The sequence below is a fragment of the Schizosaccharomyces osmophilus genome, chromosome 1, assembly GCF_027921745.1.
Source record: "Schizosaccharomyces osmophilus chromosome 1, complete sequence".
In the NCBI taxonomy this organism is placed as follows: Eukaryota; Fungi; Ascomycota; class Schizosaccharomycetes; order Schizosaccharomycetales; family Schizosaccharomycetaceae; genus Schizosaccharomyces; species Schizosaccharomyces osmophilus.
The window spans coordinates 1,606,226-1,624,330 of record NC_079238.1 but is presented as its reverse complement, the minus strand read 5'-3'; the positions used below and the strand labels follow the sequence as shown (position 1 = coordinate 1,624,330).

Genomic DNA, 18,105 nt, shown 5'->3' with positions numbered 1-18,105 from the left:
CTTTCGAATCTAAAAGAAATATGTGTATTTATGTGGCCTATATCGTATAATTCCGATTTAGAATTATGTTATATAGAGCGCGTCCTGAATTTGCGTTTCTCATAACACTTGAAACGCGAATATTTATTTCTAAAGCATCCTTCAAACAGATCTTTAGTATATTCAGTAAACCAATTGTTCATAGATTGCTATATTTAAACAAAAATGAGTGCTATTACAGACATTGTTGACACGGCTGGCGAAGACCAAATGGCCTTCAGCGATATTGAAGAATTAACTTCTCATGGTATGTTTCAAGAGAAAATTTACTAGAGACGCTAACAAATTTTCTCTCAAGGTATTGGAATGACTGATATTGTTCGTCTTAAACAGTCTGGAATCTGCACCGTACAGGGAGTCCACATGTCTACCAAGAGATTCTTATTAAAAATCAAAGGATTCAGTGAAGCAAAAGTAGATAAGCTCAAAGAAGCGGCTTCAAAGATGTGCCCGGTGAATTTTGCTACGGCAATGGAAATTAGTCAAACTCGTAAGCGAGTATGGAACATTTCCACTGGCTCGGAAGCATTGAATGGTATTCTAGGAGGCGGAATTCAGTCCATGAGTATCACAGAAGTGTTTGGTGAATTCAGATGCGGAAAAACACAAATGTCTCATACCCTTTGTGTTGCGGCACAACTTCCTAAGGATATGGGCGGCGCAGAAGGAAAAGTAGCCTTTATTGATACTGAAGGAACATTCCGCCCTGATCGTATCAAAGCAATTGCTGATCGTTATGGCTTGGATCCTGATCAAACAATGGAAAACATAATCGTTAGTCGCGCCTACAATTCTGAACAGCAAATGGACTATATTACGAGATTGGGAACTATCTTCGCCGAGGATGGTCAATATCGACTTCTCATTGTTGATTCCATTATGGCGCTTTTCCGAGTAGATTACTCTGGAAGAGGTGAACTGTCAGAGCGCCAGCAAAAACTAAATATCATGTTAGCCCGGTTAAACCACATTTCAGAGGAATTCAATGTAGCCGTGTTTGTCACGAATCAAGTTCAAGCAGACCCTGGTGCCGCTCTCATGTTTGCTTCCAACGATCGTAAACCGGTCGGTGGCCATGTCATGGCACATGCCAGTGCTACACGCCTGCTTTTGAGAAAAGGACGGGGAGAAGAGCGTGTTGCAAAACTCAACGATTCCCCTGATATGCCTGAAGCAGAGTGTAGTTACATTATCACACCCGGAGGAATTGCTGACGTGTCTTAAAACCGCAAAAATTGACTTTACCATAAAACCGTGAAAGAGAGAAAAACTTATTAAACTTTAAACAATTAAATACTAGTTTCCCAAACGTCTTCTAGCAATATAAAGCATTCAATTAGAGGGTTCATAGCAAAAATTACTGGCGCAAATCGTTCTACTTTCCTTGACACTTGAACTCATCCTGAATGTTCCCTATTGTATTAACCGGATCCGATATAAGATGTGACAGCCTAGAATTATCTCAGTCCTGATGAAGAGACATTTAGTTTAACAAGATCCTTGTTTGTTTTCTCCCATTTGGGAGTCTACGACAACTCATTGACATCACGACTCGTTTTCTCTTTTTTTGCAATTTCTTTCTTTTGTTTACATTGCTTTATCTTTATTTAACCCTACGATACTATGCGTTATGTGGGACCATGCCCGCGATATTACACTCTGGAACGAGGATACTTCAGACAAACTATTCAAGTACTAAGGAGCCGGAAATGTTCGATAACGTTCTTTGTTACCGAATGTTGTGGAACATCCGTTGTTATATCTATAAGGAAAAGCCTATTATGCACTACGCAGCGTTACGAAAATTTGCTGATGAAGCAGTCCCCTATTCAACCCACTCCGAAACCTTTCCAGTGCCAACCACAACTAAGCATACTTTTTCATTAGTTAGTAAAGATGTCGACTACTTCTCGTGAAGATGCTGTTTACTTAGCCAAGCTTGCTGAGCAAGCAGAGCGCTATGAAGGTATGTATTCCCGTGCTAGCACATGACGCTCTCAATTTATGGAAGAGTCAATTTTATTTTATACAAGCCGTTGGATACGTAAAAGTCGTAACATAGGCGACGTGTCCTATAAGGAGAAAAAACAAAAAAATACTGAAATACGACGACAATTAATATTTGTAAAGATTGAATTTCAGTAATAAAAGCAGAAATTGAGTGTCATGGCTATCGAAAGCATTAGCTTTATTTTTATCTATTTTGTGCTTTTTTTAAACTAACCAAACATAGGCATGGTCGAAAACATGAAAAGCGTTGCCTCCACTGACCAAGAATTGACTGTTGAAGAACGCAACTTACTTTCTGTCGCTTACAAGAACGTTATTGGTGCTCGTCGGGCGTCTTGGCGCATCGTCTCTTCTATCGAACAAAAGGAAGAGAGCAAGGGTAACACTGCCCAAGTTGAATTGATCAAGGAATACCGTCACAAGATTGAGCAAGAGCTTGACACCATCTGCCAAGACATTTTGAACGTTCTCGAGAAGCATCTTATCCCTAATGCTGCTTCCGCCGAGTCAAAGGTCTTCTACTACAAAATGAAGGGTGACTACTTCCGTTACCTTGCTGAGTTCGCCGTTAGTGACAAGCGTAAACACTCTGCCGATCAATCTCTTGAAGGTTACAAGGCTGCTTCCGAGTCTGCTCAAGCTGAACTTGCTCCTACTCACCCCATCCGTTTAGGCCTTGCTCTCAACTTTTCAGTTTTCTACTACGAAATCTTAAACTCGCCCGACCGTGCTTGCTACTTGGCTAAGCAAGCTTTCGACGAAGCTATCTCTGAGTTGGATAGCCTTTCCGAAGAATCTTATAAGGATTCTACTTTGATCATGCAATTGTTGCGTGATAACCTCACATTATGGACTTCTGATGCCGAATACAATGCAGCTGCTGCTGGCAATGCCGAAGGTGCTCAAGAAGCCCCTGCTTCTTCCAACGTTCCTGCTGAGGGAGAGTCTGAACCCAAGGCTGATGCATAAATAGCTGTTACTTATGATTGATGCCATACTTTCATTAGTATGAACTATGCTTGAAAAAAGGTTGACTTGATGAAGCTATTTTTATTTTTACATTAGATTTTGTGTATCGCCCGATTTGATAGCTTTTTTTATTTACGTACATTTTTACCTGATCTTTTTACTTATTATTACCTCTATTTTGCTGGTGTATATCGCAATCCAATTCACATAGGTAGCTGCTATCTTTAAATTGGTATACACTGTTGAAACAGACGACACTAGCGCTAAATTTTATAAAAATAAGGGTAAAGTAATAAGTTAATGTTTATTTATAAAAATCAAAAACTAAAGAGTAAAAACTCTTATATACGCATCTTCAAAGTAAGTATTTTTATGTAAAAGTAATATTCCAAGTATCTATGTAAGGACATAATGTCACAGCTGAGTTTTTACGCTGTTTTATTAATGGCCGAGTGTATGAGTTGTAAAAACAATCTATTTAGCTATTTCAGGTCACTGGACTCTGAAAATACTTATAGAAGACATCAAGTAGAGCCCAATTTATACAACTACAACTTTTTCAATCCATAAACTTACTTAGTGAACCAGATCCCTGGATGCTACACTATATATTTTATTAAGTCTAAAAGCATCCAAATATGTATACAATTCATTTACAGTTGTAACTATATTTTCCACTGAATACTTATTCTCATTACAAGTGAGATCTATCCCGTGACACTTAAAAACTTCCATTGTTTACATTATATAATAAGGACTCTTTTGTATTATTATAATACAATATGTCGGCCTTGACACATAAAGTAGGTTATTAACAGTGTTTTGAGATGTGTACTTTCCATCCGTCTGACAAATTTTCTACTTATTCCATACGTACAAGCAATATCTTGGAGAAAGTAAAGAATCCGCGAAATTAACTTAAAGAGTTAAAGAGAAGGCTTTAACGAAAAATTGACCAAATATCAAAAAGAATAACATGTCAACTGGTCCTTTGCTTCATTTTACCCCAAAAGAGGGATTTTTGAACGATCCTAACGGTCTCGTGCAATCGAATGGGTTATGGCACTTGTTCTTCCAGTGGAATCCAACCGCGTTGGAAGCAGGAAATCAACATTGGGGCCATGCTATTAGCAGGAACCTGTATAATTGGAACCATCTCCCAACGGCTCTTTTCCCCAATGAAGACGGTGGTCTTATATTTAGCGGAAGTGCTGTTGTCGATAAACACAACACTTCTGGGTTATTTAAAGATTCGCATGGAAGAATTCCCACAAACACCGAAGGCCGTATCGTCCTCATTTACACGACTCATTATGATGACCTTGAAACTCAAAATATTGCCTATAGTCCAGATGGAGGCATCACATTTATAAAGTATGAGAACAATCCCGTTATCAATATAAATGAGTCTCAGTTCCGCGACCCTAAAGTTTTTTGGCACGAAGAAACAAAGCATTGGGTGATGGTCGTTGCACTCGCTCAAAAGTTGCGTATAGCTATTTTCCGCTCTTCTAACTTAAAAAACTGGGAAAAGGTTTCCGAATTTGGTCCTGCTGGCTTATTAGGTATCCAGTACGAATGTCCTGATCTTTTCCGTCTACCAATTGAAAATACAGAGGATCATCGTTGGATTATGGTTGTGTCCATTAATCCTGGGTCCCATATAAACGGCGGAAGCATGATCCAGTATTTTATTGGTGACTTTGATGGCATAACCTTTACTCCTATCGATAAAATTGCTCGTATTTTCGATTACGGTAGTGATTTTTATGCAGCTCAGACATTCTCCAACGTCCCCAATAACCAAGTGATTAGTATAGGATGGGCTAATAACTGGAGCTATGCAAGTGATGTTCCCGCGAAACAATATCGGGGGATAATGTCCTGCCCTCGCGAACTTTCTCTACGTTCTATGCCTGTGAACTCTGAAGCACAGGAGCTTGTTTTAGTCCAACGTCCCTATAACACAGAAGCTCTAAAGCATCCTCTCTCGGAGCCTTATCCTTTGGCCTTGGAAACCGTTTCGGAGTTTCCTCCTACCTCAATATGTGGCACTAGATTTTATCTTTGTGCTACCATACCTGTCTCTGCAACTGATTCAGAAAAACTAGAATTCATGCGTTTGCGTTGGTCAGCAACTTCTGATGTCCTTGGCAACAAACAGTACATCGAGCTTGGATATCGTTTTAGCGATGGTGCTGTCTATATCGATCGTGGTTCAAGTGAGGCAAGCTGGAAAAATCCTATGTATTCTGAGCGTTCTATATCCAATTTACCCGCTATTCTTATTGATGACAAGATGATGGTGGATTTCGGAATCCTTATGGACCAATCTGTTGTAGAGGTCTATGGAAATCATGGAGGAAAGGTTTTTACGAACACTTACCACTTTTCAGAAGGATCAGAAGACTCTCCTCTTAAATATTATTATTTAGCGCTTCCTCGGGCCGCCAAGCTGGTCAAAGCTAACGTGTTGCCTCTATTCACAAAAGTTCCCAAGTAAATGGACTTTAGACTAGACATTTTCTGGACAAACAGCTTTCTTGTTTTCTTTTTGTTATGGTTTGTTATAGGTTAAAAGTATAATTGCAAATGGGTATTGCAAATCGATTCTCTTTTTCTTCGGCATTCTCTTTGGTCATACAGTAATTTATGGTCCTTAGAATTTGACCATCAAGTCGAGGTATTTTCTTTATTTTTGAATTTCTATCAATGGAGACCGTCATCTGTTTGGTCTTTCCTGATCTGAAATGTAACATATTTTACAATAGACAAATCGACCAATTCTAAACATAATAGATGATCCTTACGTTTCACAAATTAGACATTGAGATCTTTCGATTTTAATTATAGAGATATCGTTTTCTCTTTGTAAGACATTATGTATCTCAAAAGAATTTTGACTCACACAGAATTGAATGTAAGATCAGACAAGTTACTTTGTTAGAAAGAGTTTTTGGGATACTTTTACTTTTATGTGAAGAATGTATGTTTTGATTTAAATATCTTCAAAGTTTTTTACCTTTGCTTCATAATGCCATAAAGAATACATTGCATATCAAACGTAGCTACAACCAAGTATTCCAATGATAGCTGATCCTGACCAGTTGATGCAAAAAGTAAGTATATAGAGTGAAACTGTATAGAATGTTAACATATAGGCTGCCAAAAAAGCTAGTGGTACTAGTGGCTTCGCCCTTTTCGGTAGTGGAAACAAATATGAAGAAGCATCTGAACTCTTCTTGGATGCTGCGAACGGTTATAGACTTCAAAAGCAGGGTACGGAATAAAGACGATGTTGAGCAATTCTAATGCAAATATACAGGAAGTGCCGCTGGATTCGCTTTTGAGAAAGCTGCCGAAATGCAGTTGAAAACTGATGAGAAGGATGATGCTGCCAACACTTATGTTGAGGCCTACAAGTCGTATCGTCGTGAAAAACCTACAGAGGCTGCTCGTACTTTACAAATTGCAGTGGACTTGTTCACGAGACGTGGTAATTTCCGCCGTGCTGCCAATTACAAAATGGACTTGGGCACCCTATTCGAACAGGATCTACAAAATCCCAAAGCTGCCCTTGCATCTTATGAAGATGCAGGTGAATGGTACATGAGCGATCAAGCTGAAGCGTATGTAATTCAACAATTTTATAAGCATAACGACTATGTCTTTTAATTTCGTTTGGAAGTTTAGTCGTTGCAGAATACTACCAGTAAAATTGAACACTAACGTTCGCAGTCTTGCTAATAAGGCATATTTGAAGGTTGCTGACCTTGCCGGTCAAGCAGGTGAATATTCCGTTGCAATTCAAAAATTCGAACAGGTTGCTCGTGCTAGTGTCCAAAACAGTCTTTTGAAATGGAGTGTTAAAGATTATTTGTTGAAGGCGGGTTTCTGTTATATGGCCCAAGGCGATGAGATCGCTACACGTGGTGCTCTGGAAAATTTTATTCAAATAGATCCTTCCTTTGCTACTACTCGTGAGCATCAACTACTAATGGATTTGCAAACTTCCATTGAGTCGTCTGATGCCGACACGTTTGCCGGCCAAGTTTTTGGTTATGACCAATTGTCCAAACTTGATGCTTGGAAGACTAATATTTTGTTGCTAATTAAAAACAACATCCAGGAGGCTGAGGATGATTTGACTTAAAAAATGCGTTTACCTTCCATTGATGTTAAACTCCTTGAAGAAGCCACATCCGTTACTAAACTCCCTGTTCATGTTTTCTTACTTTTTGAACGCCTTTTCTTTTCACATGGGTAGTGACGAAATTAATTAGCGCTGTGCGAAGAATGCGTTTATCGACTCGCTCTGATTGCATTTCACGCATTCAAGGACCTTTATATTAAGCGCAATTTTTTCTTTTGTTTTTATCCCAACAGGCATTCGAAAAACTGGATTATATCATGTATATTTAATATAAAATGAAGTTGTTTCTACATGCAAACTACGTTTCATTTTTTTCTGTAAATAAATTTGTTATATTGTATATTTTAGCCCCACATCACTGATGAAATATTATCCAAAAAGTATTATACAAGTGTTTATTTTCCCCGAGAAAACCGCGATAGTGCATAACCCCATTTTTCCCTTTCTTGAGGCAATCCTTTCTCTTGACGAACGCGCTGTTCTCGCATTTTCTTTTCACTCTCAAGAGATTTTTCGACGTTAAGACGACGTTGATCCACTACGTTCCGAGCATGCTTACGCACATAGCGACGCAAAGCCGAGTTTTTACCTCGTGCCTTGTTTTTGGGAAGCCATTTTTGCTCTGGAGGCTTTTCTTCTTGAACCTCTTGCTTTCGAACTGAAGGAGCAGCCCTATCCACATTACCGATAAATTCAGGGCGCAGAGAAATCATCTCAGGGCGAAGCTTTTCAAGAAGTTGACGAACTTCTGTTTCTTGTCTCTGTTTCTTGGCGGCGAAAGGATCGTTCTCATAAGAATCATAATTAGGTTCACCAGATCCAGGAATAATTACACTCTCAAATCCCTTGTCATGACCAATGCCCAATATATCCTCATAAGGACAATAATGAAGATCAACCACAGATGAAGAAGGAATCATATGATTCATGTAAGGAGAACTTTGTTTTGTACGTAAAGCATCTTTCCAAACCGTAGCATGAGAACCCCAACCGACTGTGAGTAAACCTGTATCACTCAAAGTCATGCGTTGAGCGGGTGTGGGAGTATAATATGAATGAACCTCCTTGTAATTTCGAAGGTCCCATACTTTCATCAAACTATCGGCGCCGGCAGTTACCATATATTTGCCTTCCCGATCAACGGCCACATCACGCACAGGCCCACGATGGGTGAGCATTTTAACAAGCGGTGTAGTAGAAGAGGGAGCCCAAAGTGTAACTTGCCCGTTAGCATGACCAACATGTTCAACGGCATTGTAAGGATTCTGACGAAGAACGTGGCAAGCTCCCATACCAGTACGATGCTCCGCAACCAATTGACCAGTTGAGACATCTTGATATTTTAGATAACCAGCATTACCAATACTAGTTAAAAGAAGGTGATATGGAAGGAAGTCTAAAGCATTCACGTCTATGTGTCTCTTTAAGCAGTGAATTTCTGTACCCATATTATCGTAAACATAAACATATTTTTTTTGAGCAACGGCAAAGTATTGATGATTATGAAACCACTTCACGTCACGAATTGTTTCTTGTAAGTGCAATTCTGTTAATAATTTACCGTTTCTCCAGTCAAAAGCAGCAACATGACCCTTTCGACCTCCTAGAAGCACCATGCGGCCATCTCTTGTGTAGTCGAAATTGTAACTGCCGAATTTATCCAAACCCAAGGAAAAAGACTAAATTGTTAGCACAAGCAAAGAACTTGATAATCACTATTCTGTCATACCTTCGTAGCAGTTTCGAGAGCAACATTTGGAGCAATTTGGTTTTGTGTAAATTTGTAAGTTTTTTCTAAACCTTCAGCTTCCAAATAACCTGGTTCATCGACGCGTAATAACTCTGTTTTAGATAGATCTGTCTCTACATTTTCAATCCTTTCTTCAATTTTTTGTACATTGCTTCGAAGCTTCTTGTCTTTGATTTTCTAAAACACAGTTAGCACATAACCTTATTCACCTTGTTTTTTTTTTTTACCTTAGGATTGAGTTTTCGACCACGAGAGTATTTGTTTGTCTTTGCCTTGACCTCGTCCAAGTTTAACTGTTGAGCAGACATGATGCACAGCGAATAAGTAGAAATATATGTCCTAACTCTTTGAATTTAAAAATTAAATACCAAAAGATACCCAAATCGTCCTGCAAAACCTTTTCTAATGTTCAATGGTTACAAAATTTTAAGGCACGTCCAATGACAAAAACTTGGTTTTGTACTTTCCTCAATGAAATGTACGGCTTAAGATAACTACGCAAGAACGAAAGAAATCAATTAACAGCCTCGTAACCTTGAAAATGTCTATACTCAAGGTGTTTTTGTCCTGGAGTGGATGGGTGAAAGAAGGAAGTTGGCTACGAGTAAAAAATCATACTAGCAATAGACGATACATGGTAAAATGAAATTCCCGAGTCTGTAGAAGATAGAAAGAAAAAGAATTATTTACAAAAGGACAATTTTATTACTTTTAGCAAGAGAATCAAAATGCAGATTAACATCCATGTATAACCCAAGTAACCCAGCTACCAAAAAGAAACTCAAACTCAGCTGAATGAAGAAACAAAACGCTGTAATTGTATTATTGTTTTTTATTCATAGATAAAGTCTCAATTGAATTGGAGACTTGATCAATGTTCGAATTGGAATTGTGGGCAATTCTCAAAACAGACTGTGTCGTCGTATAGTCATCAAGATTTTGTAAAAGCAGATTTTGTTGGCTTTTGGTACTTTTGGCGGAATCCTTTTTTGCTTTAGAGCGTTTTTTAACTCCTTGTGAAGTGGATTTGGGCTTTTTTTGCTGCTTTGCTCGTTTCTGAGCCATTTGGTAAAAGTCAAATTTTTTCTAATTAGCGGTGAAAAGGTAAACCTTACAAACATAGGCGGGTTTTTAGTGATCATATATTTGTTAAGGAAGAAGGAAAGAAAATGAACAAAGAAACATTCAAGCCAATTGAAGAATTGCATACGCTGGACACCCATCCTTTTTTTGGGGCCTCGAAAGCCGTAGAGACCGATTTGCGACTGGGACAGCAGTGGGACGAACTGAAAATTCACATGCTCCAAATGTATTCAGAGAAGGAACGGCCGCTGCTCTCCGGCATCCCGAAAACAGGGTTGTTGCAGAAAAAGCTGCAATATGTTTTCCCAATTTTTCTGCATGAAACTATTTCCATTAAAACGCTTAGTGCAATCTTTGATTCTATGAAAACACAAAATCTTTTGCTCGTGCAGGACGAACGCGGCCTGTCAGGAAGAGAATCTTACATATATTTGGGTATAGTTTGTTCGGATTCTACAGTGGTATATTACAAAGTTACAGATGGACCGATGAAGCCTCGTCAAAATGATGAAAATTAATGAACGTCTATTGTCTTTTTTTTTTTATTGGTACAGGTAAGGATAGATTGGTTGCATGGTTCCCTCGATTTGATGTGCTTGTTTATCCAAGATAAAGGAGTAGAGGCCATTTTAGAAAATCACCGTTCTTTATCGAGATTAATCGTCTACATAGCAAGCACATCTTCCACTCTCCATATCCGGGCAATGATTTATATCTGGTCGAAACATGTATCCCGCTGTATCCAAAGGGAGAGTTGAGGAGTTGTATACTTTCAACACTAAAGAGAGTATATCAGATTCAGCTATTTCATTGTTAGTTATTTTCAAAAGTTGCAAACGTGAGTAAAAAGAGAAAGTTGAGATACATACTCCATCGATAGTAATAAATACCCCCTTCGTTGAGCAAGTGTTGTGTCAGCTGAACAAAGGAAGAATTCTCTCGAAATTTTCGTAAAGCAATTATTTCGTCGTACGGCCAGAATTTGCAATATATATCCTCTGTGGAATACTCCCATGCTATGCGAGGTTGATCCGGCATACCTTCCTGCTCATACTTGTTCAAGGCTTGTTCTAGTTCGAGGATTCCTGAACGCCTAGTTTCGCAAACATGGTTGGTGAATCCTAGTGTTGCATTTTGTTTTCTCATTTCGTCAAAATAATCTCTAAAACAGCGTTAAAACGAGTCAATCCTGCTTATTGTATCTCACATACGACTCTTCTTCGCAATTGAAGCGAAGACCAGGTTCAAGTCGCCAGACATATTCAAAACGAAGCTGTGGATGGTATAACAGGGAATGCAAAATCCATTCTTGGTATCGATGAAAGGATCCCGATCTACTGTATTTGACTCCCTCACTTGAAAGCTTTTCTGATTGCTCCAAGTAGTACATAGTATCTTTTAAGCCTGTCCCATAGTATTCTGTTGAGTCCCATTGAACTAGGCCTTGTTAATTTTCTTCATGTCTCTTGAATGTCCTTACCGTATTCACAATTTCCGGATGCTACAGAACTCGTAGTTTCCATAAAAAATGAGGAGATTTTTTTTGTACTGAAGAATGTCCAAGGATAATGAAATCGCTTATTCCATCGATCTTCTACAGTTCGAATCGTCTGTAAAACGTCAAGCAAATCTCCATCTCTAAAATAACAATAATAAGCGATTGTTCCGCAGTTTGTGAAACAGCCCTAAAAATGGAACTTTGAAATAGTCTCTTACTCTGCAAATATCAAAAAAGAAGCATTCAGCGATGTTTTTTGGGGTAGACCCTTGACGCTTAAAACATTTTTTAAAGGAATCACACCAGACTGGAAGCGCTGAACGAGGAATGGAATTGCAATACTTAAAAGTAAACAAATAAGAACCAATTTCATGAGCGAGAGGGAAATGAAGTGGAAGTTTGGGCTTCTTTTCTAGAAATAGTCTTTGAATCCTGTTTTACCAGACAAGGAGTGGAATTCCAAATCTGCTCTATGAAATAACGAAAAGCTGAACTAGGAAACGGCCCAGCGAAGGTCTTGCTACAGATCAGAAACGTACAAACTGGAAATGTTTCATAGACTTTGCAATCATCTTTTATTGTGATTTCTTCTAACCTTCAAAGTTAAATGACTTGTTTCTTTACTAGCATGTGTATGCTTTCATATAATCATACCTATACCTTTTTACCTTTACGCGCATATGCTTATATATTCATGCTCATACCCCATCTTCTTAAGAATTCCAACCAACCATTCTAGTCGTTTATACGATATTCATAATAATATTATCTTACGTCTCCTCTATAAATCGGTACGTTTCTATGGTGACTGGCAGTCACGAGTGGGGTTAGGGTTCTGTTTGTAAGCTTGACTATATAAGGTCGGGTGAAACTTTTACCATAACACAAACAAATCTGAAGTTGCATTGTTCAGTTTTCTTCGGAGAACTTGCGTGCAACGCGGTTGGCGTGTAGAGGTTGACAAGAGTACGTGTAGGGCGTGGATTGTCCTTGCAAGATTTGTCTTGCAGGTTGAGAGTTGACGTCTTTCTACGAAAATTGGATTCATGATGCCGCGTAGCCTAGCCAACAGATTTGAAATTGATCGGAGTGATCCTGTGCAATACCTTTGGGTATTGCATGGTTGATCCTTTGACAACTGTATATTCCTAAATCTTTCGCTACATGGTCCCTGGATCCTTGCAGTTGGGTAAAACCATACAGTTGACATTTCAAAGAATCGTATATAAATGTTAGATAGAAAATATATTCCTTGAAAGGAAAACTGTTTATGAATAACTTTGAAGATACATGTGCGCTGTTTGAGTAGAGGCTTGTAAAGAGAACGATTGACAATGAGGTGTAGTGATCTTGAAATGTTTGCTATTAATTTATTTATAATTAGTCTGCTTTAACAGTAACTAAAGGATGAAAGTCCATAAAACCAAGAATGGGTTGCATACGAGAAGGTTGTGCTCGTCTTCGCTTATGTATGAGTACAATAATCATGATACATGATAAAAACAAAAATAAACAATAGATAATTGGTTTGAAGTATGCACTTTTGTGATATATCTCACCGCCACACATAGTTGCTTTACCCATTTCTTGGTGAGGAATTGATTTCGAGTTGTCAAGAATCGCTCTCAAAGTGGAAAACAAAGATGGTTCGTCCAACTTCAAAGGTTTACCGTCGTGTCCTTGGGTGTAGAAGATCTCACGTTCATTATCCACGATAAACACAGTGACTTCGCTAGTTAACGTTTCTGAATAGCCTAGATTTGTGAGTAACCAAGTTTGCCAAACAGTGGAATCAGTCCATAGAAAGGATACTGACTCGGTGAAAATTGGATGTTCTATAGTCGAGTACTTGATCCGTTCGATTTTTTTTTGATTTTTTGATTTTTTAGCCTTTGTCAAGGCTGTGTACTTTTTCACTCGCTGGTGTGAGATAAAATTGCGTTCCCGTCTCTTTTGAAACTGGAACCAATGTTTTCCAAAGTTTAACAGACTGGCTCGATCTCCTAAATAGCTTTCGGATTCTGGATTAAGCAGTGCTATAACGCTCAGTTTTCGATCCACCATTTTATGGCAATTGACCGGTGATAGTTCTGAGGCTAATGGAAGCGATGCTTGGCGAATCCAATTACGAATCCTTTCGTGAGAGCGAAATTGACGTGGTGTATTCGCTTGGTAAAGAAAAGGCTCACCATTTCTCACTGAAACGAATGCCGGCAAGGCATGAACTCCATATCTTTCGGCCAAAGCAGCGGAATCAGATTGAAACAAAGGAGCATTGCCAGCAAGATACAGTTCCATACGCTTAAGAGACTGTACATCCTCTAACGTAAGAGCGTAGTCGTGGAAGAAGATGAAGAACGTTGTATGTGTGTGTTCTATGGATTCAATTTCTTCCGGCTGGACGTGTAACGTTTGGTAAGTTGCCAACTGATTGGCGTAACGTGATAACTCTCGATAATTTAGCGGACCTTCATATTTAATAGCATCCAGCTTTTGAAAAGCTATAAATGTGGGATATTTATCCACATGGTAATAAGCACATAGGTCTTCTTCACTATCACAGTTGACGTATCCCATAGTCAATTCATCAGCTACATCCCGGGTAATGCTTAACCAGATAGGCTCCCACTGAAAGCAATCTGGACATTTGGTAGTGGAATAAAACATAACAAAGGCTCTATCGGAAAGGATATTTTCAGAATCTTCAAGAAAATCTCGAAATACTAGATTCACGGCTTTTCTTAAAGAGTTGACTCTTTTCCAGGATTCGTCTTCCTCTAGTCCAAAAACTGCTTCCCGGGAATCCAAGTGCTCATCATAATTTTCCTCCGTTAGGCAGTTGGAACCGGTCTTTAAGGACTCCAATTGACAGTAAGTTAAATGGGCTTCGACAAACTCCAACGCCGAATCAACCGAATGATGACTGTCGTCCAAAACATTTCTCATCCAGGCTCCGTTGCGTAAAACAGCAATCTGAGGATACTCAAGTACGCCTTGACTTTTGCAAAATTCTGTTTTTGTTAGTCTAAATAACCAATTGTGTTGTCCGTACCGGATTCCAAATCACAAAACACTTTGGCATGATGAAGATTTGGATATGCGCTAGAGGAAGCTTCCCAGATATCATTAAAGTCTTTGAAAGCCTCTCCACTTTTAGTAAAAGTCACAAACCAGATTTCTTGGGTTTCTAGAATGGAGGATGCATTGTGAGTACCAAGGTAAATATCCCCATTTGAAACTAGTGACTCAGCTAAAGCAAAGGCAAGTACAAGGAAACCAAAAAGAAAAGACAAACTAGAGAATATCATTTCTTCTTTTTCAGATTTGCTGTGTGGGAGTTTCCAGTTATTTTTTCTTTTGGAGATGCGCTATATCCTGAAACCCATAAATGTAAACAAACATATATTTACCATGGGAGGACAAATGCGCCTTCACAAACTTCGTGAATAAAAGAATGAAAGATATTTAGTTAAAAAGAAAAAATATGTTAAAGTAATAAAGATTTAGAAGCATTCTTACAGATTTGGCTTTTTTTATATCGGTCAAAGTAGTTTTAATGAACCTGAGAATTCACATACTTCTTTTATAAGATAACATTCATTCTATCCATTCATCAAGAATTTTAGAAAGTTCTTTTTGCTTTTTAAAATTCAAGAAATGGGAGCATTCATGCAATTCAACCATCGTTGACAATGAGCATTGATTTTTCAATTTAGAAAAAAACGACTGAAAAGTATTTAAACCGGTAAACTCATCATTCGTCGGAACAATATAAAGAATAGATGCTTTTTGAGGAAATCCTTCTGCTTTTACATTCCAATAACCCGTCAAAAGCCCACTCCCTAGGCCAAGATAGGGAGCTAAGAATATAAAACTTATATTCATAGAATCGAAATCCAATCCTTGCCGGATTGAAGGATGCATTGCAATTCTTCCACCATAAGAGTAACCGCCGATGAGGACGTGGCTTGGTGAATGAGTTTCAACTATATGGTGCGTAAATACAGAGAACAACCTTGCATCTCTTTTACCACTAAACCAGGAGGAAGGCAGGCTGCTAAAATCTAAAACGTAAACACTGTAGCCTTTTTCTTGAAGCCTTTCGGCCATGATAACAATACAAGCATCATCTACAGATCCACCTAAATATGCATATGGATGTGCTAAAATCGCAATCTTTGAATTATCATTAGGATAATGTTTATATGCAATCGTCTCATCCTTGATAGTTACACTATCCATGTTGTAAATTAGTACCAACTGAGCACCGATGCTGCTAAATTCGAGAACGAATATATACCTATATATAATTAAGATATGAATTATGCTGTAAAACTGAGATGATATTCTTGTTTCGCACCTGAAGTAGTGAGGAACAAAGAGCTCGCAAAAGTGCGTGCAATTTCCTGAAGGAGTAAAATGATAAAATTCTAATTTATAAAGAAAAAGCAAGTGAAAAAGAAGGAAACATATTCCATTGGTACTAGAGTAGCAAAATTCTTGTTCAACTGACTACCTTTAATACATCACGTTGAAATCACTTCAACAAAACAGACATCCATTAAAACATATTTATTGAAAATCATTGAAATAATAACCGTTTAGTATACTATAAAAACAATAAAGATATATTATGGTTGCTATTTACAGGTAATTAATGGAAAAAGGTTTGTTGTCGAAAAAAGCAGTCACACACTTGCTCCTGCGAAACCGTTTAGGCGAAAAGCGAGTTTTAACCACGACGATAGACAATGGTTCGCGGACCCAAAAAGCATTTAAAGCGTGTCGCCGCCCCTCACCACTGGCTTTTAGACAAGCTCTCTGGTACTTACGCTCCCAAGCCTTCTGCTGGTCCTCATAAGGCTCGTGAGTGCCTTCCCTTGATCGTCTTCTTGCGCAACCGTCTTAAGTATGCTTTGAACGGTCGTGAGGTTAGAGCTATTCTCATGCAACGTTTGATCAAGGTCGACGGAAAGGTTCGTACTGACAACACTTTCCCTACTGGTTTCATGGATGTTATTAGCATTGAGAAGACTGGTGAACACTTCCGTCTTGTTTATGATATTAAGGGACGTTTCACTGTTCACCGCATCACTGCTGAAGAAGCCAAGTACAAGCTTTGCAAGGTTAAGCGTGTCCAATTGGGTGCCAAGGGTATTCCTTTCATCGTCACTCATGACGGCCGTACCATTCGCTACCCTGATCCTTTGATCAAGGTCAACGATACCGTCAAGCTTAACTTGGAAACCAACAAGATTGAAGGATTCATCAAGTTTGATACTTCTGCCCAAGTCATGGTCACCGGTGGCCGTAACATGGGCCGTGTTGGTACCATCATTCACCGTGAACACCACCTTGGTTCCTTTGAAATCATCCACGTTAAGGATGCTTTGGACCGTGAGTTCGCTACTCGTCTCTCCAACGTCTTCGTTATTGGTGAGACCAACAAGAGCTGGATCTCTTTGCCTAAGGGCAAGGGTGTCAAGCTCAGCATTACTGAAGAGCGTGACCGCAGACGTGCTCTCAAAGGACTTGCTTAAATACGGTTAGTAGTCAATTCGTCAGTACAGCTATAGAAGCCTACGTGTTAAATTTCTTGGGTGTATTGCTATGAGTTAATTATTTTCCTTTTTTTAAGCTGATCTGCAACATTATGATTTTGTCGTTCAGGGAATTTAGTATACATTTTCGTTTTCCCACCTTTGGATGTGTTTCTGATGGGTGATCAATAAATTCAACGGTTGCTAAGCTGGTTGTTTCATAAACAAGACGCATAATATTCAGTATTGTAGGATTGAAAATTACTAGAAATATACTCATACAAACGGCATTAAACCATTCTTTCTGACATTAATCTTGGCTTGAATGAAATCTGTCATATCGTTACAGCGCGGATGTTAAATGATATAGTGTAGTATAACGAACTCCAAAAAGCAGTCACGGCGGTTTCTACACCACAAAGAGAAATTGTACAGACATCCTGCGCTTAACCAGGAACAGCAATGCCTCACTCATTCGGTCTCAGAGCTCGTACCCGTTACACCTTCCAACGTGGCTTCAGAGAGCATGGTCAAATTCGTTTGTCCACTTACTTGAAGACCTACAAGGTTGGTGACATCGTCGACATTAAGGCTAATGGTGCCGTCCAAAAGGGTATGCCTCACAAGTACTACCATGGTAAGACTGGTATCGTCTACAACGTTACTCAATCTTCCGTCGGTGTCTTGATCTACAAGATCGTTGGCAACCGTTACATGGAGAAGCGCGTCAACGTCCGTATTGAGCACGTTAAGCACTCCAAGTGCCGTCAAGATTTCTTGAACCGTGTCAAGCTCAACGAGCAAAAGCGTAAGGAGGCTAAGACTGAAGGTAAGACTGTCCAACTCCGTCGTCAACCTACTCCTCCCGTCAAGGCCCACTTTGTTGCTACTGAACAAAACAAGCCCATCACTCTTCATCCTGCTCCTTATGATACTTTCATCTAGATCAAAGATTGCTGTTCCTTTCAGTTATTTTATATTATTTTTGATGGATTGATTAGTCCATTTGTAGTTTAAGAAGTAGCTTATAAGTAACCGTGTATGAGGTGATAGAATTTTAAAA

General features: G+C 38.9%; 12 protein-coding genes and 1 non-coding gene across 13 annotated transcripts; 8 read left to right on the top strand and 5 right to left on the bottom strand.

The window, feature by feature from the left end:
• Positions 1 to 204: 204 nt before the first annotated feature.
• dmc1 (RecA family ATPase Dmc1) lies at positions 205 to 1,263 on the top strand (the record flags this gene model as incomplete). Its single annotated transcript, XM_056179545.1, has 2 exons — positions 205 to 286; positions 338 to 1,263. The coding sequence occupies 2 exons, from the start codon at positions 205 to 207 to the stop codon at positions 1,261 to 1,263; spliced, it is 1,008 nt and encodes a 335-aa protein (XP_056035637.1).
• Positions 1,264 to 1,935: 672 nt separating this feature from the next.
• Positions 1,936 to 3,018, top strand: rad24 (14-3-3 protein Rad24; the record flags this gene model as incomplete). Its single annotated transcript, XM_056179544.1, has 2 exons — positions 1,936 to 2,005; positions 2,273 to 3,018. 2 exons carry the CDS (start codon positions 1,936 to 1,938, stop codon positions 3,016 to 3,018), a joined length of 816 nt encoding a protein of 271 aa, XP_056035638.1.
• Positions 3,019 to 3,994: 976 nt separating this feature from the next.
• On the top strand, positions 3,995 to 5,521 carry suc2 (sucrose alpha-glucosidase Suc2; the record flags this gene model as incomplete). Its single annotated transcript, XM_056179543.1, has 1 exon — positions 3,995 to 5,521. The coding sequence occupies one exon, from the start codon at positions 3,995 to 3,997 to the stop codon at positions 5,519 to 5,521; it is 1,527 nt and encodes a 508-aa protein (XP_056035495.1).
• A 583-nt stretch (positions 5,522 to 6,104) lies between these two features.
• sec17 (alpha SNAP) lies at positions 6,105 to 7,171 on the top strand (the record flags this gene model as incomplete). The annotated part of the gene is made up of 4 exons (XM_056179542.1): positions 6,105 to 6,137; positions 6,180 to 6,297; positions 6,344 to 6,647; positions 6,757 to 7,171. 4 exons carry the CDS (start codon positions 6,105 to 6,107, stop codon positions 7,169 to 7,171), a joined length of 870 nt encoding a protein of 289 aa, XP_056035494.1.
• A 395-nt stretch (positions 7,172 to 7,566) lies between these two features.
• Positions 7,567 to 9,229, bottom strand: utp7 (U3 snoRNP-associated protein Utp7; the record flags this gene model as incomplete). The annotated part of the gene is made up of 3 exons (XM_056179541.1): positions 7,567 to 8,850; positions 8,901 to 9,098; positions 9,149 to 9,229. The coding sequence occupies 3 exons, from the start codon at positions 9,227 to 9,229 to the stop codon at positions 7,567 to 7,569; spliced, it is 1,563 nt and encodes a 520-aa protein (XP_056035505.1).
• Positions 9,230 to 9,743: 514 nt separating this feature from the next.
• Positions 9,744 to 10,063, bottom strand: SOMG_00746 (uncharacterized protein; the record flags this gene model as incomplete). Its single annotated transcript, XM_056179540.1, has 2 exons — positions 9,744 to 10,007; positions 10,037 to 10,063. The coding sequence occupies 2 exons, from the start codon at positions 10,061 to 10,063 to the stop codon at positions 9,744 to 9,746; spliced, it is 291 nt and encodes a 96-aa protein (XP_056035504.1).
• A 27-nt stretch (positions 10,064 to 10,090) lies between these two features.
• Positions 10,091 to 10,522, top strand: sen15 (tRNA-splicing endonuclease subunit Sen15; the record flags this gene model as incomplete). Its single annotated transcript, XM_056179539.1, has 1 exon — positions 10,091 to 10,522. One exon carries the CDS (start codon positions 10,091 to 10,093, stop codon positions 10,520 to 10,522), a length of 432 nt encoding a protein of 143 aa, XP_056035507.1.
• A 138-nt stretch (positions 10,523 to 10,660) lies between these two features.
• Positions 10,661 to 11,875, bottom strand: omh6 (alpha-1,2-mannosyltransferase Omh6; the record flags this gene model as incomplete). The annotated part of the gene is made up of 5 exons (XM_056179538.1): positions 10,661 to 10,806; positions 10,874 to 11,166; positions 11,216 to 11,441; positions 11,485 to 11,642; positions 11,721 to 11,875. The coding sequence occupies 5 exons, from the start codon at positions 11,873 to 11,875 to the stop codon at positions 10,661 to 10,663; spliced, it is 978 nt and encodes a 325-aa protein (XP_056035506.1).
• Positions 11,876 to 12,393: 518 nt separating this feature from the next.
• Positions 12,394 to 12,714, top strand: snR30. The gene has a single exon (XR_008803666.1). It is a non-coding gene; the product is annotated as a small nucleolar RNA U17 (small nucleolar RNA).
• A 168-nt stretch (positions 12,715 to 12,882) lies between these two features.
• pdi4 (ER membrane protein disulfide isomerase Pdi4) lies at positions 12,883 to 14,810 on the bottom strand (the record flags this gene model as incomplete). The annotated part of the gene is made up of 2 exons (XM_056179537.1): positions 12,883 to 14,513; positions 14,555 to 14,810. The coding sequence occupies 2 exons, from the start codon at positions 14,808 to 14,810 to the stop codon at positions 12,883 to 12,885; spliced, it is 1,887 nt and encodes a 628-aa protein (XP_056035501.1).
• A 289-nt stretch (positions 14,811 to 15,099) lies between these two features.
• SOMG_00742 (alpha/beta hydrolase fold) lies at positions 15,100 to 15,744 on the bottom strand (the record flags this gene model as incomplete). The annotated part of the gene is made up of 1 exon (XM_056179536.1): positions 15,100 to 15,744. The coding sequence occupies one exon, from the start codon at positions 15,742 to 15,744 to the stop codon at positions 15,100 to 15,102; it is 645 nt and encodes a 214-aa protein (XP_056035500.1).
• A 509-nt stretch (positions 15,745 to 16,253) lies between these two features.
• rps403 (40S ribosomal protein S4) lies at positions 16,254 to 17,042 on the top strand (the record flags this gene model as incomplete). The annotated part of the gene is made up of 1 exon (XM_056179535.1): positions 16,254 to 17,042. One exon carries the CDS (start codon positions 16,254 to 16,256, stop codon positions 17,040 to 17,042), a length of 789 nt encoding a protein of 262 aa, XP_056035503.1.
• Positions 17,043 to 17,504: 462 nt separating this feature from the next.
• Positions 17,505 to 17,987, top strand: rpl2102 (60S ribosomal protein L21; the record flags this gene model as incomplete). Its single annotated transcript, XM_056179534.1, has 1 exon — positions 17,505 to 17,987. One exon carries the CDS (start codon positions 17,505 to 17,507, stop codon positions 17,985 to 17,987), a length of 483 nt encoding a protein of 160 aa, XP_056035502.1.
• Positions 17,988 to 18,105: the final 118 nt, after the last annotated feature.